We start from the raw sequence: 18,177 nt of genomic DNA, 5'->3' as shown, positions 1-18,177 counted from the left end.
CTGGCATCAGAGGCAAAAGCCATTACAGAATTAATCCCTGTGAATATTACAAGATCATAACAACCACAAGGAACATCTCGCTTTAAATGTACTTCAACTTAGGAAGTTTCAGTATTACTCAGACAACCTCCAGGGCTCTTAAACAAAACACAAACGGAAGGGCACAAAGGAAAATGGCAGAAACGGGGAACGTAAACGTGGGAGCTGCTTTGTTTAAACTTATATGCCCCGCGATCCCTGCTGCTGTTAAGATTTTTATCATATAATGGAGATTCCGTTTAGGTACCTGCACGTAAGCAGATAGGAACACTTTTCTGGTATAAACTCGACTCACTCTGTAAGGAGATATGTTGTAGTTTAGTGCACAATTTAAAGCTTGAAAAAGGCGGACTCGGAGTTGAGAGAAACGTAGAGTATTGGTGCGTGTGAGCCACCGGGGCCCTCCAAAGTCCAGTTTCGGATCTATTAATTCTCGTCATCTCCGGTATTGGGTTATGAAGCGCAGAAAGAACCTCGTGTCCTGAAAACTGCCACTCACCCTTTTTCGCGTTGGTATCGTCAGGGAGAATTGTTGGAGGAGGACTGAGTGGCTGCAAAGGAAAGGCGTTTCCAGTGGAGTACCAAGGAGTGGGCCTCCAGCTCGTCTGATTTCCATTGAGCAACCTCAATTTGTCGTAAACGGTGTCGCTGCCCCCCGAGGAGGGCGGATTTTGCGACGACTGCTCCTTTTGCGCCGCAAGATTACGAAGTACCCTGTTGATGGACGACACCTGCAACAAATAAAAGCGAATTTTTTTACGGAAAGTTTTTCCCGCCTGGCCAAATGTAGATACATTATCTGCGTACGGCCGAGGACGAACCGCATTGATTGGAGCATCTCGCAGCCAGTGAAGCGAAACAAATCAACTTTAAAGCGGCGTCGAAGGCACCCTCCGCCGCTTCGCAACCCCTTGAAAACTTTCCCTCGCGTTACACGCAGGCATTGGGCGAAGCGCAACTGATAACAGCTTTTAATTCAATTAAAGACCGGTGTGGCGCTGCGGAAGCGACGAAAATGGAAACGATTTTCCGCAGAAAACTGATAGCGAAAGCTTGATATTAGATTATTATGCCGGGGTGCTTTGTTCGAAAGGATATTGGTTTTATTAGGAAAGTTTACGAAAACTTGGTTCTCCGGGAGAGACAGGATTAGCAAATCATTGTTCGGGGATTGAATGGCAACGGGGAGGAATGGGACTTCGACGAGGTATCACTTTGTTAAAACTGAAAGGTAGAACGTCTGCTTGTAGATCGATTTCCAGCCTTCAATGACGCTGCCTTCAATATTCTAAAATTGGACGCGAAGACTTCAGCCCAAGGACATCGATAATTAAACTGTGCTAGAATTAGAGGCAAGTCTTTTCCGTCAAGCGGGACACCCGCGAGGGAAACCTAATTCGAGAACGCTGATTCCAAAAATGCTAACCATTTTTCTAGGTCAGCTTTTGTTTTCGAGATATTTGAAATTCAAATTTTTGGTTCCGAGGACCAAAGAAAACGTTACTTTTCTCGTTGTGTGATCATTCGTTCAATTTGAGTTGATGGAAATCGTCGAAAAAATTTAAATTTCAAATATTTTGAAGAGCTAATCTAGAAGAACACCTTTGAAATTAGCGTACTCGAATTAGGTTTTCCCCCCAGGTACCCCGTTTGACGGACGTTGCAACTAGCGCGGTGTTATACTATGAAGAATAGCTGAACCGTGTTAAGTAAAGTATATTTGGCTCGACACATACAATTGACTATACATATAAATATTACAGTCGTCCAGTTATACAATGGTTAAACTTTAACAATTTTTTCCGCGGAAATTATAAGGATTTTCCAAAAAATTTTTTACAAAATCGACTTAGTTTTTCATGACACATCTACCCCTAAAATTTTATAGGTAAGTTCTGAATCACCCTGTATGCCGGAAGTTTCAAAAACAACGAATCAAATGAGTTTTGAGAAGTTAGAAAGCACGAATATTCGTTGTTGAGTATTGAGGGAAAATAGAGCGATCCAGCCACACTTGCCATATACAAAAGTTGCTTATTTTCATTCTACAGGACGTCAAAATAATTTTATTTCATTCTATAAATTAGAAATAAATATCACAATTTTTGATTTCCAGGCTTAAAATTGCTCCTAGGGGAGTTTTGGGTACTTTTTTAATAACAGGTAAATTGTGCTATACTTTCACGAATGCCTCACAATGATGTATTCACTAATATTGAAATGAAACATATAGTTCCTATTTATGCGCAAACACATTTTAGAAGTCGTCATGCTGCTGAAAAGTGCGTTCCTGGAACTTTATCCGGATAATGTAAAACGAAAAATCCTCACTCTGGATCAAGAAGAGGAAATCTTCGTCCGAATACTGGAAGAGACTGGCATCAGACATATCTCTTAAGCAACGGGGGCAAACAAGTCAACTACCCTTCCACGGAAAGAAGAGCTCTTTTCACAGCATTTCACGTCGCTTCAAAATTGGTTGCCAAGAGAGACTTTAATTGATGCTGTTTTGAAAACGGTTAGAGATTCGCTTTTTTTATAGAATACCTTTTTACACTAAAGTGTTATATTTTCTATTATAGTAAGGCAGTTGATGCAGAACGCAAAGATGGAGGTGTTACCTCGAAAGAATACCGCCAAAGCATAAAATTTTTGGACAACTTAAGTAAGAAATCTTAAGAAATGCGTATCATTTAAAAAACCGGTAACAAGCCGCAACACGTCGCTATAACGAAGAACGAGAAGGGCATATAGTGTTATCGATTACTGAAAATCCCGAAATATCACTTCGCTGAATTGAACATTCCACAGATATTCCAAAATCAACAGCTGGAATCATTTTACGCCAACAAACGCACCATCCCGTTCAATTTAGAATTTCTCATGGACTCTAACCTCATAAACACTATAGGCGAAAAATATTTTGCAAACTTTTGGTACACACGAAAATTTGCAGATAATGAAAATTTTTCCCATAAATTTATTTGGTCAGATTACGGTCACGTGATCAACAATGGGAATTTCGGTAAAAGAAATACACATTACTGGTTCAGGGAGAACCTCTGTGTCTGCAGTATGCGATCCAGTAATTCGACATCGCCCCAGTTACGTATACTATGATTAGATGTCCTTTCAGCTATTTTCAATTTCTTATAGCAAAACTTCTTTCGTTTCCTAAATCGAACATTGTACGATTCGTAATTTAATATTATTACCCTGGTGCATCTCTTTTAGCGGTTCGGATAGATTTCTCAACAGCGGGTCGAGCCATTTTTTACGCCTGTTATTGTTATTGTTTACTTTTATAGAAACAGTAAATATTGAGTTGAAAATTGACGAAATTTGCATATAAAAAACATCGAAACACCAGTCAGCATCAATATTATTTTCATCCATAAACAACAAATTCCAATCCACCTGCTTCAGCTGTTCCCTGTCCCCGGCGATCTCAGGGTTTGCAAATTGATGGTAAAAAAATGATGTTCACACTTCGATGTTTTATAATACACACTCCTCCCTTCTGGTAGTTCCTTCTGGCAAAACTAGCAGTAGTCCTAACGAGTACCCCCCATTCTAAAAAATCTAGTATTTTTATTCAAACAACACTACTTTACCGTGCTCTGCATGTCTGAGCATGTCAGGGATCAAATACAACGGGATTTTTGATGGATAAAGACCAAACAAACCCTTAAACCGCCATCTTTTTAATTACAATTTTTAACTTGAAAACTGATTTTTCGAAAAATCTGGAAAAAATCACACAGGTGTAGAAACCCTTGCGCATTGGCTAGATTTTTTTTTTTTTTTTCCTGCTAATTCTAAACTAAAAGTGATTTTTTAAATTTCAAAATGAAATAACTTTTTTCAAAATGGGCTACAGGTTCAGTTTTTTCTTCTAATGATGGGCATTTTTATAGCAAGTCTAAGTACATATAAAATATGTCACTTTTTAGGCGGCGCCACATTAAAAAATACAAAAAATTCTAATTTTTGGCATTTTTTTCAATACTGAATTAAGCATTTCGGTTTTCTTGGGCATTTGATGATTTTTTTATAACTCAATAGTATCTATCGCATTTTATGCCGAAATGCTTAATTCGGTATTGAAAAAAATACCAAAAAATTGAGTTTTTTGCATTTTTCAATATAGCTCTGCCTAAAAAGCGATACATTTTATATACACTTAGATTTGCTATAAAAATGCCCATCATTAGAAGAAAAAAACTGAACCTGTAACCCATTCTGAAAAAAGTTGTTCCATTTTGAAATTTAAAAATTCCCTTTTAGTTTAGAATTAGCAGGAAAAAAAACGAAAAACTAGTTTTCAAGTTAAAAATTATAATTGAGAAGATGGCAGTTTAAGGGTTTGTTGAGTCTAGAGGGTAGGAGGAAGGGTATTTTGCACACCTGATTGGCATTAGAGGGTTATAACTTATGTACTTATGTACCCATACAGTTAGGTTTTCAATTTAGATCAAAATAAAAAAACAAAGGCATTTTGAGTATCTTAATGAGGGGTACTCTTTACCCATCAAAAATCCCGTTGTATTTGATCTCTGACATGCTCAGACATGCAGAGCACGGTAAAGTAGCGTTGTTTGGATAGAAATACTAGATTTTCATTTTTCCAAAGGATCCTCCTCTTGTATATTAGGATTCATTATTATGACGTTCTGAACTCATTCACGGTTCGGTTTAAAAAATAATCTTCTGAATCGTTCGGCTATTGCTCTTATGGTAGGGTTTGATTCCTCTTTGCAAGATAGTGGATTTGTCTTAACTAACAGGATAAAACGGATTTCTCTATATAACTCAAATTAAAGATTAGACTCATTCAGCCCTAAAATTGTTATCTATGATCAAAGTCATAAACATTTATTTCTTCTGAATACGACCGTAAAAAGGGACAAACATAAATCTGGACAATTTGTCATCGTGGTTAGTAAAATAACGCGGTTTGCTTAACTCCCTTTTTTGGAAAACTCCCTCTAGAAAAATAGTGCAAACAACTGACTGAACATCCAGGAAGAAAATCAGCATCGCACCGAAAGGGGTGGCTGTCATCGATCCGAGGTCTTTAACACGAGAGAGAGGGGCGAGAAGTTTCCAATTTAATAAACGTTTCATCAGCTTATGATACAACATCAAATTTCCATTAGATAAACTCCGCGATTCGATAGGAAACCAGGGAACGACATATGGAGGATGTGGAAATTAATTAATGTTTTATCATATTATAAATAATTGATATTTCTCGTATTGTTTCAATTTTCCCTCTTGAGAAATACTGAAAAGTGAACCAAAATTATCCACTATTGAAAAATTAGGTCGTGACAAACATAAGTCTATTTTCTTATTTTACGGTTGCCACCACTGTGTTAATATCATTAAATTATATTTAACGGCACCAATCTCGCACCATCTTTGTTTATATTAGGTTGTTCGGAAAGTAATTTCGTTTTTTCCCGACAGAGGATTTAATGGTATTTTTTTGCACTTAACCTCACACTTAAGCCATATAATTTTTATATGCTTTGAGAGCTCATATAACAAGGCTTGTGTGTGAAACATTTCAATTAATTCTACGCAGTAGTTTTTGGTTGGTGCCCTTTTAAATATGGAGAGCGATAAGCAGCATTTTCGACATATCCTACTGTTTTACTACAGAAAGGGTAAAAATGCTGTTCAAGCCAGAAAGAAATTGACCGATGTGTATGGAGAAGGTGTGTTGACAGTACGCCAGTGTCAGAACTGGTTCTCTAAATTTCGATCTGGCAATTTTGATGTCGAAGATGCACCACGTTCGGGAAGGCCGGTTGAAGCTGATAAAGACGCCATAAAGGCATTAGTTGATGCGAACCGTCGAATAACAACACGTGAGATCGGATTGAAGTTAAATTTATCGAATTCAACAGTTTATGACCACTTGAAAGGCCTGGGATTATCCTCGAAGCTCGATATATGGGTTCCCCATGTTCTCACAGAGAGAAATCTGTGTCGCCGCATTGACGTCTGCGATTCGCTTCTCAAACGTGACAAAAATGATCCGTTTTTGAAGCGCATCATTACTGGGGACGAAAAATGGGTTGTATACAACAACGTCAAACGCAAGAGGTCATGGAGCAAAAAAGATGAATCGACTCAAACCATTTCCAAAGCCGATATTCACCAAAAAAAGGTGATGCTGTCTGTTTGGTGGGATTTTAAAGGAATCGTTTTTTTTGAGCTTTTACCGGATAACACAACGATTAATTCGGAAGTCTACTGCCAGCAGCTGGACAAACTGAAGGATGCACTTCAACAGAAAAGACCCGAACTAATCAACAGAAAAGGTGTAGTGTTTCACCAAGACAACGCGAGACCTCACACAAGTTTGGTCACTCGCCAAAAGCTTTTACAGCTTGAATGGGACACAATGCCACACCCACCATATTCTCCAGACCTGGCACCATCGGATTATTATTTGTTCCGGTCACTCCAAAATTTTTTAGACGGTAAAACTTTCATCTCAAATGATGAGGTCAAAAACCACCTCGATCAGTTTTTTGCCAGCAAAGACAAAAAATTTTATGAGCGTGGAATTATGCTACTACCAGAAAGATGGCAAAAGGTGTTGGACCAGAACGGCCAATATATAATTTAATAAAGCATTTGTTTATTATACGAAAACTGTCATTCATTTTCACATAAAAAAACGAAATTACTTTCCGAACAACCTGATAGTATGATCTTAGACGAAGAGGTACGTTGTGACACTTATCCTGTCATCCCACTTAGGAGAATAGGCTCTGGATATGATGGAACAAACATTATCTCTTCTGTATTCGTTTAAAAGCGCATACCAGAAAGGGATAGCTACATGTTACGCAGCGCTTAATATTAAATATGAGTCATATGCACCTAGAATAGTGATGGCAAATCGAAGTTAAATAGACAAAATAGAGATTTTTCTTTAATTTTTAAGCGTTTAAAGTTAGTTGATTTTGTTAATAATATTTATGTTTTCGGAAGTGTTTCAATAAAATTCATGTTCGTTACTCATTTTTAAGAAAATTATTTCAAATTGCTTCTGCTAATACTTCTTCTACTTATTAACAATCTCAAAGAATAATCTGTCCTGTTTCAATATAAAATTAAAAAGATCACTGAATCATTGAAAATATTCGAGTTAAAAGTATTCGATTATTAAAATAGGTCGAGTATACATCACTAACCAGCTACACGAGAACAAAACCACAATTCTGTCGAATATCTTGAATTCGTGCAATAAGTTTCTCCAGTGCCAATTCTCAATGATCCAAGTTTCGATACTTCACGCTCAGTCAGTCTTAAGGATTTCATTCACATCTACAAAGAACAGACTGCATAATCCGAATTTGTCCAGTTTTCTTCACATTGACTTTATCTATATAATTTCAAAGTTAGCGTATGAACTATCTGAAGGAAAGTTGGAACCTACAGGAAATCTTATTATATTATTACTTAAGAATTTATCAGATAGCACCGTAATTTCTGATTACTTTTAATGTTTTTGTTGCATCTGAGAAAGCTTTTCCAAGGGTCAAAGAAGCAGGAAAGATCAATACTTGTTAATGAAAATGCGAAGGTCAGGGTGTCGACCGAAGGTAGAACTCGCTTCGCTTTCTTAGCATCAAACAAGCGTCAAATCTATGCACCCTCCAGCGTATACTCGGTGTTCACGGTTTGCTGCCCATCACCCCATTTTCGTGCTATGCACACTTACGAGCCATTTGGGTAAGCGTTCGTTCCCCATTCAGTCCCAAGTGTCACACGTGTGGGAAATCCTGTGATTTCGTTAACTCAGATTTTTCTTATATAGGATGTTCATTAAGTACGTAGACAAACTTTAAGAGGTGAATTTTTATTATATATTAAAATTTCGCAACGGCCCAGTTCTCGAGATATAGTACATTTAATTTAAAATTGTAATTTCGTTTTTTTATTATATTTCTAGACAATATCGCGGTATTCCGTCGAAATTTTACATAGGGGGAAGATTGATAATGGGAAATTCAACTATATATTTACCCAGTTTTTTGTCCGATCAGTTTGTAACAAACTAATAAAGACCATCCCCTTTTGCATTACATGCATCAATTCGCCTTAACTTTAATTAGCGACCTCTTTCGAATATATCCGGTATATGGTTAATAATGGCTCAAATATCCAGTTTAATAGATCTTCTGCATTTTAGACTTCAGTTTTAAAAACTCGCGACTTCAAATCATCTCACAAAAAATAATCCAACTGGTTCATATCAGGTTATCTGGGAGGCCGTGAATGTGGTTGTACCCTTCCTACTCAACGTTTGGAGTAGTTGTCTAGAAATTAACGCGCAACTAAACTAAAATATGTAGAAAGTAATCAGTTCAGTGTTCAGAATAGAAAGATCAGAAGTTGAACAGAGAAGGCAAATTAAGAGAAAATTCCTTTTATCATTTTCTGATTTACATCGACAAACAAAAGTGTCCCTTAACCCTCCAAAATCGCAGTCAGTCGAGGTATCAAAACTACTTCAAGAAGCACATAAATCAGATCCCCAACTCAACGGATGTTTTGACACAAGGAGTCGCTTTATTCGATTAGTGTTTAATTGTGTAAGGAAGCCGTCACCTAACTAAACGTATATCCGACCTACTCGACCCCAGCAGCAATTTCGGTCATACGAACCCATTATGAATTTAAGGACCCGGCAATTAACTGCAATATAATACCCACAACAAGTGGCTTGCGAGTGCATTCCCTGTATTTCAATGGGCATTGTGTGATTGTTTGACAGGGTGGAACTTTTACAATGATGTTTAGAAGTTGAACGATTGCGATTCTCAGGACCTCAGGCCCTAAAATAGTCGATTCATTAGAACTATTATCATCTAATGTTTAAAGGTCTAAACGAAGAGGATCGAAATGTGTCTCTTCAAAGAGACGAATCAGAGTCTTGATGCAGCCGTGTTCCCTTGTTCCCTCAAGAGTCCGAAAAGAACCAGTAGGAGTTTTGCTAGGAGTGGATTGACTCAAATGCCGTAAGATATTTAGAACAGTCTGGACATCTTATGTTTTTAGAAGAAAATTTCAAATCTTTAGTAAAGCAAGGTCTACAATTGCATCAGGGTGATTCAAATCTCAACGCTAGTCCTCTGAAGATGCGCTTCCAGGTCGAAAGACGGCAGTCCAGAAAGGCGTGAGAATAAATTCAGAAAGTCGGCAAGCAAACCTCCACTCAAGACTATTACAGCGTTAATTCGCATTTTAGATGTAATGAATCATCCAGTTTTTATAAGAAAAACCTCAGTGTCAGAAGGAGGACACAAGTATAAGCTAATATGTACGTAAAAGTTAAAATCTCGTTTTAAGCGAAGTTGTAAAATTAATAGAATTAAAGGGTCGGAGCAGTTCATCCACTTTAGATCTTGCATTTTGAATATTGAAAAGCACCAGACTGGTACGTAAGCGAATGAAATCAGTGCAATATTCTACTAAAATTAAATAACTGTGAGTGATTTATGAATAGTTAAATTGTTAATTTCTATGGATATTTTCCTATTGTTAATTTTATTTTAGCCTAGTGAAGTTGCCCGTAATTTCACTTTCTGTCTTACAGAAGCGTTGTCTTCACTAGAGCACTCATTATATCAAGCCATAATCCCTTTACGATATAAAACCCAGTTGTGACTTCTCGTAGTGAAAGATTCAAGTGGCCAACAAACCTGGCTAAGCCAATATAAGGAATTCTTCGGTAATCCGACTGGCTAATGGACAAAGAACTTCAAACCATCAAACTTTCCGCAGCGTTTTTGCCATCATCAAGACTGCAATACAGAAGCAATTTATGGAGGACAACACGGTGAAGTTGATCCGATACTTATTGGTCAATGTTTCTCTGCTAAATACTTCTTCTAAAGGTGAGTCTCGAGATGACCAGATTACCGGTGCCTTCACCAAACACCCACGTGATTTTTTGCTAATTAAGGTCGTTAATGAAAAGTTAAGTCGCGCTTTGAAAACCAGATTAAAGTCACGTTTTGATACAATTCCCCGCGAATCGAAAAAGGCAGCATGTTAGCGATTGATTGATTTTAGCTCTGATCTCGCTTCAAGAATTCCATATCATCCCTTACCTTTATCAGTAGGGACCGATTTACGTGTATTTCCCTAACACAAACTAAGTAGACCACAGAATCAGCAAAGCAAAAAAGGATGAAAATTTATTCCATTTCTTAAACCATAGGGACCCATGAAAAATAGGGAGTCATCCCCTAACGGTGAAGATTTGCTTCTGGAATGTGTGCGTTGGTATTTTCTAATGAAGCCCGAGTAAATGTTGCTTAAGTCTTCACCCTCTGCTTTTTTATTTAACAAATTACTGTGAGTTTTATACTGCGTCTATTAAATGAAAAAATGAGCCATCACGGCAGGTCCCGCAAAAAATGTCTTGATGCCTGATCAACCGCCAGTGGTCCAATATGTTGAGAATCTTAAAATTTCTTATTAATCCTGAATTTCAATCATGCGTTTCATATACATTTTCTTTAATGAAGGGTCCTAATAAATTCCGAATCCCTGTCATCGCCTGCATGTTTATCTCTGACCCATTTTTTGTGCGACCTGCCGTGATGACTCATTTCTGTATTTCATAAACACAAAGAAGTCTTTTGGAGAATTGCGGTGTCTGTGGGGGCTGTGGTGTTTTGCAACCTGCAATCGCCCCTTCGAGAGGTCACTCTATTCCGGAGTATGTTAGTTGTCTGGCTTACCTAGTCCTCCTCACACCCCCAATAAGAGATGCAACATGCAACCACCCATTGCTATAGCAATTCAACTCTATCTCTATGAGTCAGGGCTAAGGTCAGTTCTAGACTGTGCTTTTTTGAGCCGACCTAATTGGAGGTATAGTCCGTTTATTATAAAAGCAAATTGACGTCACAAATCAGAATGAATTGTTGCCAACCAACAAATATAGCTTTATCTTTGTTTGTTGCAATGCGATTTGCGCGTGTAGTTACCCCGTTTTCGGGCCAACCTGATGCGACGTTGACACATATTTTCGGGAATTTTGAATATTAAATTGTCAAAACTTTGAACGCAAAATTCGCTTTTTGTGCACTTCTTATTTTTCGGTTCTTTTCGAACTTATTTTCGTTCGATTTACTGTTGTTTTACATTAAAATCTCTTCTTTTAAGGACAAATTTGCGAAAAAAATGTTGAAACACTTAAATAGCCGGTGTAAACAACTCGTTGTCTCCTTAATTCAATGTTTTGAACAGGAACGAGATAACAACGGTCCTTTATTGCCTTCAACCGCTGTGCGAGAGGTAAGTTTACTCTATATTATTAAAATTGAAAAGTTAATGCAAACAACTGGGTAAAAAATATTCTTACACACGTATGCGTGTACGTGTAGCTGCGTATAGCACTTAACTTGGGACATTCTACTCTTGTGGCAATTTCCAAAATAATGAAATCTGACGAGCTTAGATCGCCAAAAAAAAAAATAGTAGTAGGGTAAAGAAAGTCATCCATGACCCAACTTTGGGCACTGGCGAAATTCGAAATACTATTCGGGACTTGTATAAAAACCGTAAGCTTAAGAAATTTATTATCTGTTGTGTCTCCGCCAATCTCCTTAATTAAAGCACTAAAAACACCACTAATTTTTGAATCCTGGACATACAGTATCGGACAAAATTAGAGAGACTTTTCATTTGTTTAAACTACTCATGAAATATGTGTAATATAAATGCCTACACTACATTAAACAGTAACTTCGAAAAAATAACGTTTATGAAAATTAAAGTTCAAAAAAATATGTACATATGTTCTAAGAAAAAAATATACAAGAAAATATTGCGTATCCGACGCGACATAATTAGAGCGACCGCTGTGATTTTAGGTAAATTAATATTAAAAATTTAGTATTTTGTCGAGTATCCTTTATTGGCAATGACTTGCTGACATCTGCTTGGCATTGATGCAATTAGCCTAGATATTGTGTCATCGTCAATAGAATTCCAAGCATTTTGGACTTCTTGCCACAGCTGATCCTTATTTGTGATCTTTTTGGTCCTAATTGTTCTATTAACTATCTCCCAGAGATTCTCTATCGGATTTAAATCCGGTGACTGAGGTGGCCATTGCAAAAGTCGAATATTTTTTTCAACAAACCACTGTTTCACAATTTTAGCCGTGTGCTTCGGGTCATTGTCATGTTGAAACACAAATATTAGAGGCATTTCCCATTCGGCATATGGAAGCATAACATCCTCTAATATGGCTCGATATAAAAACCTATCCATTTTATGGTCAATTTTATGAATAGGGCCCATACCATGAGCCGAAAAGCAACCCCAAACCATGATGTTGCGACCGTCGTGCTTCACAGTGCCCGATACGTACTTGGGATCCAGCCTTTGCATAGCAGGGCGATGAATGAACTGTGCACCGTCACTGCCGAATGTATTAAATTTGGATTCGTCGCTAAATAGCACTTTGCTCCAATCCTGGGTAGTCCAGTGTAAATGGCGAGTTGCAAACAACATGCGACTATCACGATTTTTTTTTGTTAGCAGTGGTTTCTTAGCTGGTCTTCTTCCAGGAAGTCCCACTTCTACCAGACGACGCTGGATGGTTCTTGAAGAAACACTGGGGGCACCTAGCTCTGCTAAAATTTGATTTGCAGACAGCTTTGGACGTCTCTGACTAATCCTTTTTATTCTCCTATCTTCTTGTTTGCTTGTTTTTCGTTTTCTTCCTCTTCGTTTTATATTTATAACCCTACCACGAAGCTGGAAATTTTTGATAGTTCTTGAAACAACCTGTTTTGTCACCCTAAATTGGTCTTTTATTGTTTTTTGTGGTATCCCAGCTTTATAGGCCTCAATAATTTTTTCTTTAAGATCAATGGAGTAATGTTTTCCTCGAGGCATCTTGCACTATTCGGATGTATTAAACAACGGTATATGCGAACCACTATTCACAACAGGCAAACAGAAAATTGCAGGGTCGCTCTATTTTTGTCGCAAAATATATTCATTGGTATGTAAAAAATGCGGGTAAGGGGCGGCATTCCTAGATAAACGCAAAATAAATATACAAACGCATATACCAGATGGGGTTTATAAAGTTCCTATTTCATTTGTATCATGGCATCAACATAAAAAAAATAAAACCAATTTTTAGTGAGTCTCTCTAATTTTGTCCGATACTGTATATATTTTTCTTCTAATTTAATAGTAGAATGTAAATGTTAAGGAGAACAAGTTACGTTAAATAGTTTTTTGGATGAAGTTAAACGAAAAAAACTGTTTAGTGGCTGTCGTTCATCATTTCGCGTTTTACTAAATGAAATCGATTTTCAATGGCTAAAATACGACCCGAGGAGAGGACTCATGGAACATTCAAATGTAGCAATAAAGCGTGTCGAATCTTTACGATTCTACATGCATGAGAAAAAAGAAGGTTTACGGCAATTCGCTTTTTTAGACAAAACATGGATTTTTCAAAACAGAACAATTAGTCATTCTTAGCAAGACGACAATACAAAAAGTGTTAGAAAGATTAAAGTAGACGGTAAAAGACATGTCTTATTCACAGTAAGGTAAATTGTATTTAACAACTAAAATAATTTTTTTAATTCAAACATCATCCTTCATGCTGGAACCAAAAAAGGTTTTATCGAAACTGCAGAAACCATATTTTCGTCAAAAACGCAATTCATTGATTATCGTAGTGAAATGAATAGGGAAATTTTTCTCAAATGGTTTGAAGATTGTTTGCTAAAAAATTTTACTGTACCATCAGTTATTATCGTTGACAATGCTCCATATCACAGTATGCTGCTAGAGAAAATATCAAATAGAACATGGAATAAATCCAATATTTAAAATTAACCGACAAAATACCAGATATTTAACAAATATGTTTAAAAATGAACTTTTAAAAATTGTTGTTAGGCAGACAAAATTTAAAAATAGTATTATTGATTTCTTAAAAAAAAATTATATTGTAGGAATAAACCTTCAGAAAGTATGTTGGTGACGATCTAGCGAAAAAATATGGACATACAGTCTTGGAGCTTCCACTGTATCATTTCATTTTTGAGGCAACTGAAAAATATGGGGTATTGCGAAAAACTTCTATAATCGACATGTTGGTCGAGATGGTAATAGAGAAACTGATTGTCTTAATATGTGGCATGAAGCGCTTGCAACAGTAACTCCTGAAATCTGGAAAAAACAGTCGGACATATTAACAAAATTATTAATTAGTAGTATAAAAGGGAGCACATTCTGGATCGAAACGAACTTTTACCCCTAATTGTCCGGGGGAATGAAAATAGCGACAGCAGCGAAAAAGATTTTCTGTCAGATTGTTAGATAGAAATTAAATAAAAAATATGTTATTGCTTTTTTGAACTTATTTAACCAATTTTAAGCAAAAAGTATTAAAGTAAGTTCCAGGTAACTTTACGTTACTTATTTCATAATGTTCGCATACATATCTATTACTATTAAAATTCAGTTTAATCCGAGACGTTCCGAAATTATGACAGGTTTGGCAACCCTGCGTGTTATTTGTATGATGACGTCAGTCCGTTTTTATAATGAACGAATTATATATTATGAAAAAGCTGGTTAATTTTGCTGCTTTTATACGTCGCAAAGAGAAATATTTAAGTTCTAAATAGGAGGCATGAGACTGAGGTTCATATTAGTTGTTAGACCTAAACGTGCTGTATTTGTATGTCATTACTATCAAAATTTGAAAGGTTATTAGTTAACGGTGTTTATGGAGTATTAAAGGGAAGTTTATTAATTAATTTGAAAGGCTAAGGGTTGTTTATTAGAATTTGTTTGACCCCGTTTAAGTTGCGATGCACGAAAGATTGGTGTCATATTTTCTCCACTCTGGCTTTCAGGGCTAATACTGGATTTACTATTGCTCTTCGACTATAGTTACAATAGTATAATACTAGAAGTACCCCACAGAGTTGGTACCAGTCTAGGACCATTTTTTGTCAAGAAAGGGTTATCTGCGTTATTTTCCACTGTAAATTGATTCTATTGATTGTAAATATCTAGTATGTTGAAGGTTTGAAGGGTGTAGTCAGCATGGCACTGCTGTAATAATATCGTTTATATATTTCTTTAAAAAGGGAGGTTGAAAATCCAAAATAAATAGGCGATAATTAAATAGATCGCTCTTGACTATTGAGAGAGTATTGGGGAGAAAGTTGCTTCCACGGAAAGGCCAAGAATCTGTGAATAATTTTATCAATTTGAAACTGCTTGTTAAAATGTTTCCTTTTTCAATTCGCTGAGAATTCTATAATAACAAAACTCAATTTTAATCTGTTATTTATTCTGTTGTCCCGTGTATCCCGAGCCTATGACGCAACGTGTAATTTAACCTTTAATAATTTTATTGAACTTAATTTACAAATGGTGACGTGGGTGATTTTGGTTTGTAGTTAACATACCGGCCAATCCAGTTAGTTAGACTCTGCCCTTTACAAGAGATACTTAGTAGTAAGTATCAGATCAATTTCACTCTGTCGATCTTTTTAAATTGCTGATGATGGCAATAAGCATTGCCGAGTTTGAAAGATTTCTTCATTGATTACCAGGTACCGAAGAAATGAGTTCAACTTAACATGCTGACTGCTAACCAAGGACCAAAGTCCTGGGTGGTTCAATGAGTCTACTCTCATATTCCAGCAAAAGATTATTGACTTACGGGCTGCGAATAGTGGTAGGAATAGTATTTTTGTTGCCAGTTGAAACTGAAAAAACCTCTTACCGGCCAACATAAAAGGCTATAGGCATAACAAAAACTATATTTTTGAATTATTATAACAAATAAGTTTAGTATGTACTTATTATTTTTTAATTAAATATAAACAGAGGTTTTATCATTCTCATCATCAGTGGAGTTATCATCGATGCTCGGTTGAATAATTATTGAGGCAACAGGGGATGATACGATCGTTTTCTTTTTGCATAACATGAGCTTTCAGTTTTTCTGCATCGTGTTGTCTAATTCACTTATACGCGCCGAATATTTTCCAAAATTGCTCCGCTTAAAATTGGTGCCTCATTGATCTTTCGTAATCTATTTTATAATCCCCCAAATTATTTCGATTGGGTTAAAATGCAATAATAGGACGATGACCGCAAAATTGTATGTCCTTATACTCCTTTTTGAAATTTAAAGGCTTTATTATGTCTAATAATTATTATTTTTTGTCTTTTTTCTGGAATATGTACATTTTTGTCCATCATAAAGTTGATTATGTCTTGTTTCTTTGTATCATTATTAGGGGTCTTGACTAACAACCGGGAATGACAAGGGACGTTGTCCATTACAATGACTGAGTTAGGGGAGATGTTTGGTAGTAGTTGTTGTGTGATCCATTTTTCTAATAATTGAGCAGTAATATTTTCGTGGTAATCAGCAGAGTATTGGATCATATTTTTAGCGGACAACCAGCCCTTTGGAACAAATCCATTTTCACTCCCATCGTGCAGAATAATAATTCGTTTGCTTTTCAAACATGGAATACCTAAACTGCAATTTTTTTAATTATCTACCCAATCATATTTAATCACGTTGTGAGTGTCGAACCACGTTTCATCTAAATAAACTATATATCTTCCTAACTATCAATATTCCCTAATTTTACGTAAATATTCTCCCCGCGAACCAACTATTTGTTGTGACTCCATTACCACTATTCTATTATTAATTCATTGATATTTAAAGCCGCAGTTCATCGCAACTTGCCAAGTAATTATGATTATAATGTGAGTAGCCTTTTAGCTGTCCTCGGATCATTTGTAGTGTAGGTACCGTATTTTCTTTATAAAAATTATAGATAGGCCTTTGAATAACATATCTGTCGCCATCGGCGATTTGTTTAAATTTTCGAGAAGTCCCTTTGCTTTCAAAGCTGTGGCCTATAAAATTTTCTTTCTAAATAACCCGACAAATCGTCGACAACGATAATTTAGTCATTTCGCTTATTCTTGTTACAATACTTTCAATTGATTTATGCTTGGTTTTTTTTCTATAAACAGTCACAAGTATTCAAAACGAGACGTTGACACTGCACGCGTAAGTCTTCGTTTTTCAAATCACTAATAGCCCCTGCAGGATTCACATCTACTTTATTTTCCCAAGGATCTTTAAAGGCCCTATAAAGGCCAATTAATCCTAAGAAAAGTATACATATTAAACCACGAATGACTTAATTTAACTATGTAACACCACAAATGGGCAACCAAAATTCAATTTTAAACGCCCTTCGTCGGCGCCACTGGTTTCAGTTTACCAGTTGTTCAGAGTAGTGACGCATCTCAAATATTCATCGTTTCGCAACCCAGGCCGAGGCAATATTCATTTGGTCCGCTGGCTTAGACATCCGAAATGGTACAAAGCCCCGTCACCAGATAGTAGAGCAAGCTGATTCATTTTGCATCGTCATATTTTTTATCATCCCTTTTATAAGGGAGGTTTTCAACTGATATTAAAAATACTATACCTCGTCAGCTATCAATCTAGGGTCTGAATTTAAGTTTCCGTTTTCAGCATTCGAATTTCTTTCTCGCTGAGGCCCTAACGAACGCCTTGGGCAGCTTAACTTTTAAAGTGCATTGTCGGGGTCAATTTGACCCCACGTCTTGCTGCTTAGCCCCAAAACCTAGATTTTTTGGTTTTCAAAAATAAGTTGCCATATACTCTTCTATTTCTGCAGGAGTTGCAATTAGCGTAAATTTCATACAACTAAAGAAAAAAAGGTATTTTACCTTGGTGATCATTAATGACCCCACAATGCAGCTTTTTCTCCGAACAGAATTGTTATTGTATAGAAATCGGATTGTTCAGGAATCGAATGTATACATTATTTTGCTTAGAAATGCATTGTTTACATCAAAAAAGAACGTTCATTTTAGTCCTTCCTTAGTCGTTAGTGCATATTTTGGTACGGTCCAATTAGTGGTAGTGTGAAGATAAAAAACCGCGGATAGTTTACACCAACGAAAGTGTTCATAAAAAAGAGGGTGTAATTAAATGAAGTTTATTGATAAGTTCAAATTATACATTTCAAAGATAAAACAAAT

The 18,177-nt window shown here is 36.4% G+C and overlaps 3 protein-coding genes across 6 annotated transcripts in view; 2 read left to right on the top strand and 1 right to left on the bottom strand.

Moving 5' to 3' along the window:
- LOC136409399 (ATP-dependent DNA helicase DDX11) overlaps positions 1 to 18,177 on the top strand; it is a 156,975-nt gene that overhangs the window by 90,160 nt on the left and 48,638 nt on the right. The window lies entirely within an intron of this gene.
- The window catches only part of LOC136409411 (paired box protein Pax-6-like), a 51,022-nt gene that overhangs the window by 15,507 nt on the left and 17,338 nt on the right, over positions 1 to 18,177 (bottom strand). For all 3 annotated transcript variants that reach the window (XM_066390890.1, XM_066390889.1, XM_066390891.1), the window contains one exon: positions 539 to 770. In XM_066390890.1, coding sequence (XP_066246987.1) covers positions 539 to 770 — 232 coding nt within the window. The remainder of the gene's footprint in view (positions 1 to 538; positions 771 to 18,177) is intronic.
- Tps1 (Trehalose-6-phosphate synthase 1) overlaps positions 13,597 to 18,177 on the top strand; it is a 182,488-nt gene continuing 177,907 nt past the window's right edge. Inside the window, exon 1 of the mRNA XM_066390872.1 lies at positions 13,597 to 13,606. The gene's annotated coding sequence lies outside the window, so the exon portion shown is untranslated. The remainder of the gene's footprint in view (positions 13,607 to 18,177) is intronic.

The sequence above is a fragment of the Euwallacea similis genome, chromosome 6, assembly GCF_039881205.1.
Source record: "Euwallacea similis isolate ESF13 chromosome 6, ESF131.1, whole genome shotgun sequence".
NCBI classification, from domain to species: Eukaryota; Metazoa; Arthropoda; class Insecta; order Coleoptera; family Curculionidae; genus Euwallacea; species Euwallacea similis.
The sequence above is the reverse complement of the archived record's forward strand: the minus strand, read 5'-3'. Positions and strand labels throughout refer to the sequence as shown.